At 38.5% G+C, this 15842-nt stretch overlaps 1 protein-coding gene across 1 annotated transcript in view; it reads right to left on the bottom strand.

Annotated features, from left to right (window-relative positions):
- Window positions 1–482: 482 nt before the first annotated feature.
- Window positions 483–15842, bottom strand: part of DAPL1 (death associated protein like 1) — a 30042-nt gene continuing 14682 nt past the window's right edge. The window contains exons 3-4 of the mRNA XM_056110416.1: window positions 14732–14792; window positions 483–770 (exon numbers count right to left, since the gene is read on the bottom strand). Coding sequence (XP_055966391.1) covers window positions 654–770; window positions 14732–14792 — 178 coding nt within the window. The 3' untranslated portion in view covers window positions 483–653. The remainder of the gene's footprint in view (window positions 771–14731; window positions 14793–15842) is intronic.

Genomic DNA, 15842 nt, shown 5'->3' with positions numbered 1-15842 from the left:
TGAACTTTGAATGAGTCAAAAGGGGGGTGATAAGAACTGTCTTTTTGATTCATGGTGGCACCAAAGCATACATATTTGGTTGCTTTCCTGAAGAGAATGTGATGAATCTAATTTTTGTTTTGTTTTTCCAAAACCCATCAAATCTTCAGAACAAACTGTGTTTACATGGAAAACTGGAAAGGACATTTTACCTAAGTGAAACTTGACTATCTTAAGACAAACACACAAGGAAGAATAACTCCTCATGTTTGTATAGAATGTTGGCACTTGTACATCTGTAAATCTTAGAATACTTTTGACTAATTTTTGTCCTCAAAAAGAATGCAATGCAAGTGGAACCACACAGAGTTGATATCAAGAAGAGAGCTTTCTGGGATGCAGGACAGAGTCAAACATTCTGGATTCTTCAATTATGTCAAAAGAATTGCATTGCTAATATCAATGGTATCCTGACCTAGACAAAAGTGAGGTCCGAGAACATATTGGATTTACAATTTTGGATGCTTTTATTATCTAAAATGAAAAGAGAAGTTACAAAGGCTGCTTTATTTATCAAGTAAAGGCACTCAGCCTATGGAAAGTTTTGGTACTTTTCTGTTAATCTGTCAGATGTTAGAGGCAGTTGGCCAGACGGCTGTGTTTTACATCCCGGCTTAACATTTTCGAGGCTGCTGAATAATGTAGATTCTTTTCAGTGGAATGACCTTCTCCAGAGCAGGTCTGGGTTTTTGATGTGCCATGTGCACCATTGCTGGAAATTTATGACTGAGCTAAAGGTGAGAAGAAAAGAAAAAAAATAAGCACACTGGATTTGAGGTGTCATAAAGTATTAGAAGCATAGAAAACAATATCAGTAATTTCACAGTTTCATTTTCTTCTTTCATAATCTCTTTTTCTCACAATGCTTGCAGCTCTAGACCCATGGGTGTGTATATTGACCTGTGTAATTCCCCCATTAATTTGGCTCTTAACATTTTTTTAAGTATAGAATATATTATATTCATTACAATTATACGGCTATATTTATATATTTTGAAGAAAGGCTTTTGAAGGTAGGAATGGTGACTTATACTGTATTAGTTTTCTAGTTTTAGCCAATATTTTCACATTCATATGCATATATGAGTCACTATATTATAAGAAGGCTTGGCGAAGTCCTGAGGCAGGAAGAATCAGTTGTCTAAAGGTGAGAAATAAAGAGCCTCTGAAAGAAATTAGGGCAAGATGGGGTTATTTATTAGACTGAAGCATAAAACTGCTGTGTGTAAGTTAAAAATTGCCTACTATTGGCCATTTTATGTGGTTTAATCTAAATAGTCAGGTGAAGAGAGTCTGGGAATGACTCACTATTTCAGGTAATGAAAGTTCTCATTAGCCACCTCCACAGGAGACATCAATGAGGAAACAGACTCAGGTAGATGGAAGTTAACAACACATACTACGACTTTCTGACACTAAGGGGATTTTCATAGGACCCAGTGGACTATATGGAGTTTACATTAAGGACAGCTTAAAATGAAAGGACAGCCAACACTTCAAACACTTCATATGTAGTCTTCCTAGTAAGAAAATTTGGACCCAGTGAGCTTGAAAGTCTGTTCTAGTTTTTTTTTTTTTTTTTTTTAGTTAAATCGCCCTGAGATACAAAGCTACTAAACTGTACATGGTCTGTTTTCAGTCATACAGTGTTACAACACCTATCCTTCCACCAGTGTACATTCTCCACTAATGTCCCCAGTTTTCCAACAGCCAACTTCCTCCCTCCAACCCTCGCCCCCTGCCAGCCTGTCTCAATTGCAGGAACTTTCTTTCTTTCTTTCTTTCTTTCTTTCTTTCTTTCTTTCTTTCTTTCTTTCTCTCGCTCTCTTTCTTTCTTTCTTTTTTCTTTTTTTCTTTCTCCCTCTTAGTTTCCAATATTATAAGTAAGATCAAAAACACTGAAGGACACCTTCATAGTCATGAAGAAAAGGATAACTTAGGTCATTAGGAACTTAGCTTCTCACTACTGAACTTAGGTGCCCTTGTTTTGACACGGAAATAAAATAAAAGAGGGGATAAGCTGTTCTTGACCCCAAACATCACATTATTTATAGTTTGTTTGGGTGCTTCTAAGCCAGGAAAACATATGTGCCCTGTATCTCTTCTCAAATATCCCTGAGCTTGAAGCACACAGTATTCCCTTTCATGTGAAACCTGATTTCAGAAACACTTTCTTTCTGGTTTTAAGAAATTAAACACACTGGAAGAATATCTACTAAAATGTTAATACTGGTTATCTCTTAGTGACAGGATTATGGACAATTGCTATTCTTTTTCTTTACTTTGCTTATCAGTATTTTCTAATATTTTTCTTTTACAATGGGTAGGTACAAATTATATAATAATTAAACACAGAGTGGTTTCTGCTGTCATTCTAGCAGAATGAAGAAGACCAATTGAGCTATTATTCAGAAACATTGCTTTAGAATCTATAAAAAGAAACTGGGACTTTTGTTGTTGTTAAGTCAATTGTCATTGGCTACATGGCATGGATTTTATAGTATGATAAAGGCAGAGAGTTTTTTCTCTTTCTTTCTTTCTTTCTTTCTTTCTTTCTTTCTTTCTTTCTTTTTCTTTTAAAATTGGAACCAGTAGGAAATTTAAGCAGCTACTAATTTCTGTAGTTTACTTCCAGACTGAGTGTCTTTAGTGTCAACTGAAACAGATGGATTATTTCAGGCTAGCTCTGAGTCATGCTCAAGAGAGTTCAAGTGGGAAGTACAATTTCACAAGTTAATTAAAGTCAAATATAAGGTAAAGGGGCATGAGAAAGGAAATGAAGAAGTAACTGTGATACAACAGATATCCGGGCAATTAGCCAAGGGGAGATAGGGCAAGATGGCAAATTGAGGACTGGAGAGAGAAAGTCACTATATAGATTGTTGTTCAGGTGTGAGAGAAGTGATGGGTGGAGGTGGGAGAAGGAAGAGAAAAGGAAAACTGTGCTAGAAAATGCTGATTGCTTAATTTGCCATAAACTCATTATTTGATCATTGCCAATATTAGCTTTACAATTTAGGGAGCTCCTTTTCTGGGCATGAAACAAATGGTGGTAAAGCTACAAACACAAAATTTATTATTTTCACCATTTTGAGAGTTGTTTTGTGGCACTGAGCAAATTCATATTGCTGTTCAATGACCTTTACCATCTGGTCTCCAGAACTTTTTAATCATCTCAAAATGAAAATCTTTACACATTAAATACTAACTCTTCATTCTACCTTTCTTCTAGCATCTCACAATGAGTATTCTACCTCTGGTGTTGGTGTTTTGGTTCTGACTACTCCAAATAGCTAAAATAAGTGGACTCAGGCAATGTATGTTCTTTAGTCTTTTCTTCATTTAATTAGCCTAATGTTGCTAATGTTCAAGTACAAGTAGTGTGTATCAGTTTCTACTGTTACAAGGCTGGATTATATTTGATGGAATGTGCATATACTACATTTGTTTTATTCGCCCATAGGCTGATGGACAATCTGGATTCCTTCCATTTGATGTGAGAACAGCTCTATGAATACAGATGGACGCTGGTGTACAAATAACTGTTTGAGTCCCTGTTTTTCATTCTCTCGTGTAGATGCACAGAAGCAGAAATATAGGATCATATAGTAGTTCGATGTTTATTTTGAAGACTTGTCATATTGTTTGTAAGAGCACTCTCCCCAATAATACAAAAGGGTGGAGGGTTACATTTCTTTGGAAGAATACACCTGGCAATGCTCAGGGGCTACTCCAGCTCTGTGCTCAGGTATTACCCTCTGGGAGTGCTTGGGGGACCATATCTGGTGCAATGATTGAACCCTAGTCAGCCCACACAAGGCAAACACCTTAATTCTTATATTATTTCTCTGGCCTGGGGATTATTATTTATTTAGGGCTTACTCCTAGGATCAATCCTGTGGTGCTCAGGGGATCATATGGTGTGCCAGGGATTGTATGAGCCATGTACAAGGAAAATACCTTAATTCCTATGCTATCTCTCTGTATAAAACTCTGAATTATTTTAATAAAGGCATTTAACTCATGTCCTAAAACCGCTTCTCAATTGCATCTCAAGAGACAAGCACAGGTTAAAATGAATAGAAAAATAAGTTGGTGCCTGGGCTATCTTACCATTCTAACCTAGTCTAGAAAAGTTTAGGGGAGAAAAAAAGGAAATTAATAGAATTGAGAAGTGGAAAATTCTAACAAAAACAATGGCATTGGAGAAAGTGCCCTAGATTAGTAAACTACATACTTATAGTTGTAGGGGTGGGCAGTAGCAGATCACTGTTTTCATTTTTGTGCTATACCTGGCAGTGTTCAGAGGCACAAGGATAATGGTTCCTTCCCATCGTGTTAGAGGGACTGAATCTGGGGTTTCCACATGCAAAGCACGCACTCTAGCCTTTTGAGCTGTCTCCTGGGCTCCACCAGCCAACTATCGGCTAATGAACTAGTGGTTTAATGCAAGGGCCTGAGGACAGCATGTTGCTTGGGCCTTGCAGTGCAGAGATACCTGAGGTGCAGTGCTCACGTGGTGGTGCTCAAAGGAATGTTTTAAAGGAACTCTTGAAAACAGTAGAGTCAGTTTTTCTTTCTTACATGCCCACTTCCTCCAAAAACAACAACAACAACAACAACAACAACAACAACAACAACAAGAAAACAGCCTAACATGAAAGGGTTTAAGATTTGTGGGTAGAGTATGTATAGGTTTCCATTAGTATTGATAAAGCTGTAAATAAAATAGGGAGCCCGAAAATACTCTGATTCTTCATGAAGAGTCTCTATCTAGGGTGATAGAAAGGTTTGATTTTTAAGTCTGAGTCAGAAGTGAAAGTAGCTTTCAGAGCACAAACTACAACTAGCTGGGCTTTACAGTCTGGTCACTGTGGAAGAAGCTTTGGATTTTTCACCAATAGTCTGTAAAATGACTGTGTTTGTAAAATAAGACTGTTTCTTGTTTATTCATTAATTCAAGATAACCTAGGCTACCCCCACAATAGAAAGAATTCAGGGCCAATACATACACTACACACACACACACACACACACACACACACACACACACATATATATATATATATATATATATGAGGATTCTGCCTTATCACAGAAGGGCTAACACTCTGAACGTGAAAAACAGATCAATAGGAACTCCACTGTGAATTTACTTTCATCTTGGGGGACCTCAGAAGCTGTATCTTTAGTTTCAGGGGGAAAAAAGGCAAAGAACATAGGATAAAAGTCTTCATGATTGAAGCTCAGAAAGAAATTCTAGATGCAAGAAAATCAGCTGCATGTTTGTTTTAGAGCCTAAAGTGGGAGAGTATTAGCAGACTGACAGCCCTTCCATTCATCTTTCAAGGGTGTTAACTTCCAACTCCAATGTTGGCTTTCAGATTTCCACACCCCCTTAAGCAAAGTGCTTAAAACAAACATTCAGCTGGAGTCAATGAAATTCAAGGATACTCCTACAGTGATGCTAATCTGCAGAACCAGAGAACCCTTTTTAGATCTGCAGATGCTTTTGATCTTTTCCTCTCCCTCAAGATCCTGTTTCACAAACATCTCACTAAATTTGGCAGTGGTGACACATCTGGCAACTTAAAGTGTGGCCCCAGCTTTAACAAGGGTCCCATAAGCTACCCCTCCACCTTCATTTCCCCTCTTCCTGCACACACACACACGCGCACACACACACACACACACACACACAAACACACACACACCATAACCTAACCCTGTTACTAATGTTTTAACTGGATACTTCAATGTTTTGAGAAGTTTCATAATGATTGCCAACTTAACTGTTCAGAGAATTAATATGGCTGGCAGTATCACTCTCTCACTCAGCTGCCTTGAAAAATAAATAAACAAGCAACTCCTAAATCTCGGAGGAGGTACATGACTTGAAGAAGCATCATACAATCTCTAAATAGTAGGGAGAGGACTTGTTTCCAGATGAGGTCTCCCGGATTTTTAATTAGAGAACTTTCTAGGGTTATATAACTCATTTTCTGCAGAAATAGTATTATAATGTATCTGTCATTAGGAAATAGAATTTTTTACTTAGTAAGGCCTGGAAGAGGTAGAGGGCTAGCTGGAGAGGTAAATAAAGGTCTCTGCAGCAGGAGGACAACAGTGAGAAGGGAAAATTTTAAGTTATTTCCCACTATATAATTCTGACCTATTTGGGACCATTTTATATTCTCCCAAATCTTAAACCATAGGTTGGCTTTAAAGTAGCGTACCTAGAGGTGTATAGCATATGAACAGCAATTTCCTGTCAAGACTGAATGGCTCATGAGATCCTTTGTGCACAGCTGTATCCTCTCTGCCTTAGACTCTATAAACTCTTCCACTGGTAAGAGAATTAACCTAGTTTCCTGGAACTATACATAACTCTTGCAGAGGGGATAAATGAAAGCTAATAAATGCAAATGATTTGACACTCAATTCTGTCCTGGTAAGCTACCCGTGATGTATTCGATATGCCAAACACAGTAACAACAAAGTCTCCAATGGAGACGTTACTGGGCCCGCTTGAGCAAATTGATGAACAACGGGAGGACAGTGACAGTGATAGGACAGTGACAGAATTTGTGGAATAAGGCACTTGGCTTATACATAGCCATCCTGAATTTGTTCCCCGGTTTCCTACATGGTTCCCTGAGCCCTCCAGATGTGAGCCCTGAGTATAGAGTCAGAAATAGTCCTAAGTAATATCAGGTATGACCCCACTCCCCCAGAAAAATTATATAATTTTTAGGTCTTCATGACATGACAAGACAGATTGTAAGGGAATCATTGTAATGTAGTTGAAAATTTATCAGAAAATATGTATAGTTATTTTGTTACATTCTTCAAATTATTTTATATATTTTTACTTTTAAAATTAATGTATGATAGATATATCTACACTAGAATATTATTGCCCTTGTTTTGGAGGCAACAGATGGGTGGTGTTTGGGAGACCATGTGCATGGGAAGCATGGGCTCTAGCTATTCCCCAAGCCAAAATATACCCTTTTATTAAAAAAAATGGATTTCATGTCCTCTCAATATATCCAGTTTGTGACCACTATCATAATCAAGATTTTGATATGAATCCTTCCATTTTCTCCTCAAATTTCTTCTGTCACTTTAGGGTCAAATTTTTCTCTGGACCCTGACCTTTGACAATCACTCATCTCAACAGATCTATTTTTAAGAAGCATGGTAGGTCTTTCTGCCACAGGTTATCCTTTCCTTGTTTTTATTTTTGAGCCACACCCATTGGTGCTCAGGGCTTATTCCTGGCTCTGCACTCAGGGATTGCTCCTGGCAGGGATCAGATGACCATATGTGGTGCTGGGGATAAAACCTGGGTCAGCTGCATGCAGTATAAGCACTCTATCTTCTGTACTATCTAGCCGAGGTTGGTCTTTGTGCTGGTTCCTCCACTAGCATAAAGATGGTGACTTCATGAATGCTCAGAGGGTGGTTGACAATAAATTCATTTTTAAATCAAGATATGATATGCACTTTCATTTATTTGTTTGTAAAGCAAGATGTTTTCATGGAAACATATTTTAAAAGATGTGAATGCATAAGGATAGTAGATACACAGGACAGATAGATTGCTCCATAGCTGGAAACCTGCCTCATGAGCAAAGGGGAGAAGGCATCTGGGGATAGAGAAGGGATCACTAAGAAAAAGATGGCTGGAGGAATCAGTTGGGATTGAAGATATGTGCAGAAAGTGGATAAAGGACCAAACATGATAACCTCTCAGTGTCTGTATTGCAAACCATAAATGCCCAAAAGTAGAGAGAGATTATGAGGAATCATGTCTGCCATGGAGGCAGGGGGAGGGTGAGAAAAGGGGGGTATATCGGGGTTATTGGTGGTGGGAAATGTGCACTGGTGGAGGGATGGGTGTTTGATCATTGTGTGATTGTAACCCAAACATGAAAGCTTGTAACTATCTCACGGTGATTCAATAAAATTAAAAAAAAAAAAGAAAAAAAGAAATGAGGGTAGAGAGAGGGAAAAGTGTATATTCAAGACAGTGACTTCTCCAGAGTGGAAAGAAACAAGCAAAGAGACAGAGACAGACACAGACAAGCAAGATACATGTTTAAGGGAAAACCTGGGCTTGAAGAATAAACCTGCAGTTTTATTTTAACATAATGCTACTGCATGCTTAACAGATTACAAGAAAATAGGTAGCCACATAACTATCTCACAGTGATTCAATAAAATAAAATAAAAAAAGAAAATAGGTAGCCACTTCCTTAATTTGTGAACTTCATTGTGCTGCTGGTCTGTTTTATTCTTTGACTTGGATTCCAAGCCATGTCATGTGGAATAGTTGCCGGGAATAGAGGCTATTACTTGCTTAAGGTTAATTTTTTTTTTTTTTTTTTGCTATTGTTGGGTCACACTCGGCAATGCACAGGGGTTATTCCTGGCTCTGCACTCAGGAATTACTCCTGGCGGTGCTCAGAGGACCACGTGGGAATCGAACTCAGGTCGGCCGTGTGCAAGGCAAACGCCCTACCTGCTGTGCTATTGCTCCAGCTCCTGCTTAAGGTTAATTTTATCTGATTCCACCACTTTGCTTTTCATTTGCTTTTTGTTTGTATTTTCCCTTAGGGCAATCATGATTGCTTTAGCACCTGTGTGGCACCCTTGATAAAGCTTCCAAGACCATTGGGCCATCATCCAGACCTTTCTGTTAGGGATCCATAATAGCAACAGCCTGGCTGTCAGAATTACTTCAGTGTATGTGGGAAGCACTGGGATTTGAACTCATGGACTAGTTCTGTAAGACAATGATCCATTTTCAGGGCCCTTTGCTAAATACTTTGCATCTATTACATATTTCATTTCATTCTTGCAATATTCCCCAAGAAGGGAATATGAAACATATTCCCACATACATATGAAAAACCAGAGACAAGTAAAAAATGCCCAGTAAATGATAGAGTGCATAGGACCTAGACATTTGATATCAAGTGCCAGAGTCTGAATTAGCTGATTAAGCTTCTGTTTCAATTAGGTAAATAATGAGCCAAGAGCAAAATTATTAAATTATAGTTGTTAAAACTATTTGTGACAGCATACCATATCACTGTTGTTTTATGGTTTCCAAATTTAACTTATTATTATCTTTGAAATAAGCGAGTAATTTTTCCAATGGGAAACAAAAAGAACACTCATATGCACATTTATCTAGAAAAAGAAATATAGAGTTGGCATCATACCAAATTTAGAGCACAAATAATCTTAATTAGTCACTCTCTTTAAATATGTTCTGTTGGCACAACAACATTAATTGGAAAGGATATATGTATACCTATGTTCATGATAGCCAGGGTATTGAAAGAACCCAAATATCCAGTGACAGATGCCTGGATAAAGAAGCTGTGGTATCAGGACTGGAGGGATAGTACAGTGGATAGGTCACTTGCCTTGCATGTGGCTGACCGTGTATGGTTCTCTAAGCCCCACCAGGACTGTGCCCTGAGCATAGAGTCAGAAGTTACAAAAATAACTTGTGGTATATGCCTGACCTCTTCTGTCTCTGTAGGTCCACATTCAGACCTCAAACCCTCTGCTTACTCATTCATTTGACAGGTGTACATAATCACCCTGCACCCATAATTTGGTTCCTGCTAATTCTACCCTGAACCATGCAGTCATATAAGCAGCTGCATGATATTTTATCACATTTTATAGTGCAAATATTTATACCTCATGTGACTGGGAGAAAACCAGTAGGGAAGGAGAAGAGGAACACTCAGCCTAATTCCATATAAAACTCCCACGGGGTTAACTACAAAGATACATCCTCAGAGCAAAGCAGCTACCATGGGAATATATAGAGGCCCACCAAGCTCAATAAGTGAAGATGATAACACAGGAGACTCTATCATTATCAGTCCAAAAACTGAGTACAGAGACACCATGCTGAGGATGTTGATAAGCTCAAATAAACAATGGTGCAGGTTGTCAGTAAAGCACAATAATGTATTAGAGTGGAAATGAGAAAACTGCAATCATGTGACAGAACTGAAGAGTGGAAAACTGAAGAGTGAAATAAAAAAAATATAAAATGATCTCAGCAACAAAGTAACAGCAGCTGAGGGGGAAAAAAAATCTACCAGCTCTAAGATGAGATGTAGGAGACCTCTAGAAAACAACAGAGGAAGGAAAGAAGTTTGGAAGGAAATAAACAGCACAACAGAGAATGAGGGATGAAATCAAGAGGAACACTATAAGAGTTATTCATCTTAAGGAATAGGAAGGCAAATTTGACAAAGAACTACTAGTAAAGAAACCATGGATAAGAATTTCCCAGAACTAACAGCATACACCTAGATCCAAAAGGCCAGAAGAGTCCCAGAAAAAAAAATACAAATATAAATAATCCAAGATACATTATAATCAGAACAGCAAAAGACAAAAATATTTTTGAAAGCAGCAAGGTCAAAGAAGAAACTTACATACAAAGAAACTCCCATAAGAATAATGGCAGATGGGGCCAGAGTGATAGCACAGCGGGTAGGGCTTTTGCCTTGCACGCGGTAGACCTGCGTTTGATCCCCAGCATCCCATATGGTCCCCCCAAGCGCCGCCAGGAGTAATTCCTGAGTGCAGACCCAGGAATAACCTCCGAGCATCGCTGGGTGTGACCCAAAAAGCAAAAAAAAAAAAAAAAAGAAAAGAAAAGAATAATGGCAAATCCACCCAACTCCACAGGTCAGAAGAGAATTGTGGCTATAGTTTTGAAAAACAAAGCAAAACAAAACAAAAAAACACCCCCCCAAAAAAAACCCAATGAAATGAACAACTCACCACTACTCTATTTAGCCAGAGTAGCTCTATTCAGGTTTGAAAGAACTATGCAGAGCTACATGGACAAGCAACAATTCAGGAAGGACATAGCCTTGAAACCAGTTTTGCAAGACACATTAAAGGACATTATTTTTATCTTATTAAAGAGAAAACAAACTGCTCAACACTTCACCACTGAGTATGGCATTTACTCATGGCACTTTTGGTTACCCTCTACTAGATTAAGAAAAATCTGTTTATTTCTAGCTTGCTAAGGGACTTATACTTTTAAAATAAGGAAGTGATGTTTTATTTTGAATGTTTTTTTATGTTTATTCAGTTGTTTTATTTTTACATCAATATTTTTCTTTGGTTTATTAGTACAGATGCTTAAACATTATTTATAATATTTTCTAATATAAAATCTTTTCTAACAAAATCGACATTACCTTTTTAGGAGAAAATACACTTTTATGCTTTTATAGGCCTGTTCAGATTTTCCTCTTAAAAATCCTCCTTTTGACCAGGAAGAATCGAGGCCAGGAGGACTGGTCAATGGTCACACACAAATGTGTGTGGGGAAAAGGGCATTTAGAATACAGAAGGGATCAGTATGACAATAAGAGTTAGAAATGGTCACTCTGGACAAAAACTGAGTGTTGAAAGTAGGTAAATGCATATACATGATAACCTTTTGGTGTCTGTACTGTAAAACATAATGTCAAAAAGGAAAGAGGGAGTGGGGGGGGAGAAGACAGAGAGACAGAGACAGAGAGACAGAGACAGAGAGACAGAGAGACAGAGAGACAGAGAAGTGCCACAGTGGCACATATGGCAGGTGGGGGAGGGGACTTACTGGTGGTGGGAAATGTACACTGATGAAGGGACAGGCGTTGGAGCATTAGATGACTGAAACCCAATCATAAAAATATTTGCAAGTGCATATCTCACTGTGGCTCAATAAAAAATAAGCAAAAATAATATTCTCCTCTTATTTTTCCTAAATTTTTTATTTGTAGGATTTATCTATTTTATGTGATAGATATATTTATCTATTTTATGATAATATATTAAAAATGTATTGCACAGTAGCACTGTCCTCCCGTTGTTCATCGATTTGCTTGAGCGGGCCCAGTAACGTCTCCATCGTGTGACTTGTTGTTACTATGTTTGGCATATTGAATATGTCACGGGTAGCTTGCCAGGCTTTGCTGTGAAGGCGAAATAGTCTCAGTAGCTTTCTGGGCTCTCCGAGAGGGGTGGAGGAATCAAACCCAGCTCGGCTGGGCCAGTTGCGTTCAAGGCAAATGCCCTACTGCTGTGCTATTATTACAGAATTATTTATCTGTTAATTTGTGTATCTGTAAAAATATATACTTTTTTTGAAAAAAATGTCAGCTTACTATTGATTTATAACTTTGTGAAGCTTTAGGAGCAAAGCTTTATTCATATATTTATGTGAAATACTATAAGTATCTCATATAATTGTCACGACCTTCACAAAAAAAGATCTGTCTCATATATGGGATATAAAGAAACACAGTAAGGGAACAATAAATGGCCAAAGACATGAAAACTGAAGAGTTTGTCTACTGAGTTGACTTTATCTGTCAGAGAAGGGGTGGTATATGGATTGGAGGGGTATTGGGATATTGGTGGAGGGAAACTGGAACCCAGGTGGGTATGGAGTTAGAACGATGCATGTATGAAATTATTCTAACAGTATTGTAAATCACAGAACCTCAATAAAGATGAGGGAAAAAAAGTTGTGTTATATATACACAATGGAATACTAGGAAACCATAAGAAAAAATAAAATCATGCAGTCTGCCATAATTTAGATTGAAAAGGAAGGTATCATGGTAAGCAAAATCATTCCAAAAGAAAGACAAATACTGGATGGTCTTACTCAGCTATGGAATAGAATAACAAGACAAGGAAATGGAAGGTATCAAATGCTGACAATCCTCTGGCCTTAATTATAGTCTGAGACAGTCATTTAAGTTTGTGTGTGTGTTGGGGGGGAGTGATGAGATGGACTGAATGTGACATAAAAACAATAGTCAAGTGTATCGGGCACTTCAGTCATGGTGAGGTAAATGAGTATACCAAAACTATAAACATGAACATTATTGTAAACATGTGATCCAAGCTATAGTAATTTTAAAACATGCTTTCCAAGTCAGTGGGAATGGTAGGAAAGGCCATGGAGATATTGGTGAAGAGATGCTAACATGGATGGTAGGTGTTTTTGTTCGTTTGTTTTGGGTCACACACGGTGATGCCAGGGGTTATTCCTAGCTCATGCACTCAGGAATTACTCCTGGTGGTGCTTGGGGAACCATACGGGATGCTGGGAATCAAACCCGGGTCAGCTGATTGCAAGGCAAATGTGATACACACTGTACTATCTCTCCAGCCCCGGATGGTAGGTTTGAAGTTGGAATATTGTCTACCCGAAACTTTATTGTTAACAGTATTGTAAATACAATGCCTAAATAAAAGTTGAAAAGGAAAAATTAGTGTATTATTGTGGGTTATCATATATTTTAGGATTTGTACCTGTTTCATTCACTTCTATTTGTTACTGTGGGCATTTTCTTGTCCTTCAGGAAGAGACTTTTAGTGAATGAGCAGGAGTGAGAGAATGTGACATGCAGGTGGCACATGGTTGTACCCTATTGGACATCAGACATTTTTGTTCTTCTTCTAAAGCTAAGAAGGTAGAGTCACTTTATATCTCACCAAGTGCCCTGCTGAACCACCCCCCTACAACCTCCCACAGTAGATCATCTCTGTAGCTAGAGCAGCAGTGAAAATGTTGGCCCAGTACTATCTGCCTTGTAACACACGGTGGACTTCAGACATAACTTCTCATTTCACTGCCATAAAATCAAAGCTCTTAACCTGAATAGAGAGAACAAATGGGTTACTTTGTGCCAGGCACTGTTCCAAGCGCTTCAAGTGTGTGAAGTCATTTACTTCATATAACAACCATCTGAAGTACATACTTTTCCTTATCTCCATTTTGTAAAGGATGAATCAGGGACACAACAAAAGTAATTTGCTCAAGGTCATACAAAGTGTGTAGGAGAATCAGCACTAAATGGAAGACCCTGAGGTTTACCTTCTTACTTGCTGCTCTAATATTTTTAGACTCCCAGTCTAGGTATTAACAGCAACTTTTTCTTTTACAAAGGAATGCCAAGTCCTATCCTTTCAATCAACATAAGAGCAGAAAAAAAAGTAGCTCTTTATTTCTTGAATGCAATTATTTCTGCCCTCTAGGATAGAATAAAGACTACTACTCAGATCACATACATAACTGAAAAACACTACTGAATCCAACATCAAATTACTGTCTATTTGACAAGAATATTCTCAGTCTCTTGAGCTACTCAATAGAAATTCAAGATAAAGAAATAAAAATAGCAATGGTCAATGACCTTTGTGCACAGACTTTATTGGAAAAATGCGGTCAGTGTCCAGGCTTCCTCAAGCTGCAAACTATATAACACTTCACCATGCCATCTCACCTCAAATCAAATATTTCCTTATGGGAATGCAGTGGTAGGAAGAAGTTCAAAGACTGCAGAGTGCCCAATAGACAGACTGCCTTTTTAATAAAAACACACCAATGCTTCTGAGGAGTATTTGAGATGACAAAGTTTGCCAATATGGAGTTCATGGTTCTTGTTTCATTTTCTCTCTTGTTTTCTAAAATGATTTATAAAATAGAAAAACAACAGCTTTTTTCACCAACATTGCCTTTCTGTTCCTTAGAGTGAGAGCTTGCTTGAGTGCAAACACATGCATATGCACTCTCAGACCTATTGGGAAACCACCACCATAGAGCATCACATGATGGGTCCTATTCATGACTCACCTTCTCCAGGGTGTCACTGAAGGCATCCATTGACTGTATTTTGGCAACATTTGCAATAGCACTGTGAAAACACAAACGTGTAGGATATGAAAATTTTCCCACTACATTGGCCCAAGGATTCATACGGTGGACCAACTACTTGGCATTTAAGCTGTCACTATGGTGACATCTAGAAGGAGAAATCCTGCCTCTGTGCCCATGCTTTGTAGACCAAATTATTGGTAAAGTAAAGTAAAAGTAAAGGTCCTCCCGTTGTTCGTCGATTTGCTCGAGCGGGCCCAGTAACGTCTCCATTGGAGACTTTGTTGTTACTGTGTTTGGCATATCGAATACGTCATGGGTAGCTTGCTAGGCTCTGCCGTGCAGGCGAGATACTCTCGGTAGCTTGCCGGGCTCTCCAAGAGGGGCGGAGGAATCGAACTCGGGTTGGCCATGTTGGCTGCGTGCAAGGCAAACACCCTACCGCTGTGCTATCGCTCCACTATATTTCATTCAATCATACTATTCATATGGCAAAGTGCACACAGTCAATGAATAGTGACCAACTTCAAATACTAGTCAAACCACCTGTTTCTTTCTTTTTTTTGCAGTTAAAGTTTTATTTATTTTTTTGAGGTTAAAAGAAAACATTTTATTTATTAATTTTTAAAAAATTTTTATTAGTGAGACATCATGAAGTACAGTTGCAGACTTACAAATTTTTGTGCTTGGGTTTCAATTATACCCATCCCTCCACCAGTGCCCATTTCCCACCACCACGGATCCCAGTATCCCTCCCATCCCCCATTTCCCCCATCCCACCCTGCCTCTGTGGCAGGGCATTCCCTTTTGTTCTCTCCCTCTTATTGGGTGTTGTGGTTTGCAAAAGAGGCAATAGGTGACAATCATGTTTGATCTATAGTCTACTTTCAGCATGCTTCTCCCATCCTGGGAGGATCTTCCCAACACCTTTATTTGGTGTTCCCTTCTCTATCTGAGCTCCCTTTTCCCCTAGCATGTGAAAACCACTGGTTTCTTAAGGACAACCACTAACTTGATTTACAACCCCATAGCTCAGCTTGGGTTGCTCTTGTAAATTATAAAATGAGTCACACAGTACATACTTTCCACT

This window comes from Sorex fumeus, unplaced genomic scaffold (assembly GCF_029834395.1).
Source record: "Sorex fumeus unplaced genomic scaffold, SorFum_2.1 ptg000009l, whole genome shotgun sequence".
NCBI classification, from domain to species: Eukaryota; Metazoa; Chordata; class Mammalia; order Eulipotyphla; family Soricidae; genus Sorex; species Sorex fumeus.
This window is presented reverse-complemented; position numbering and strand designations above follow the sequence as displayed.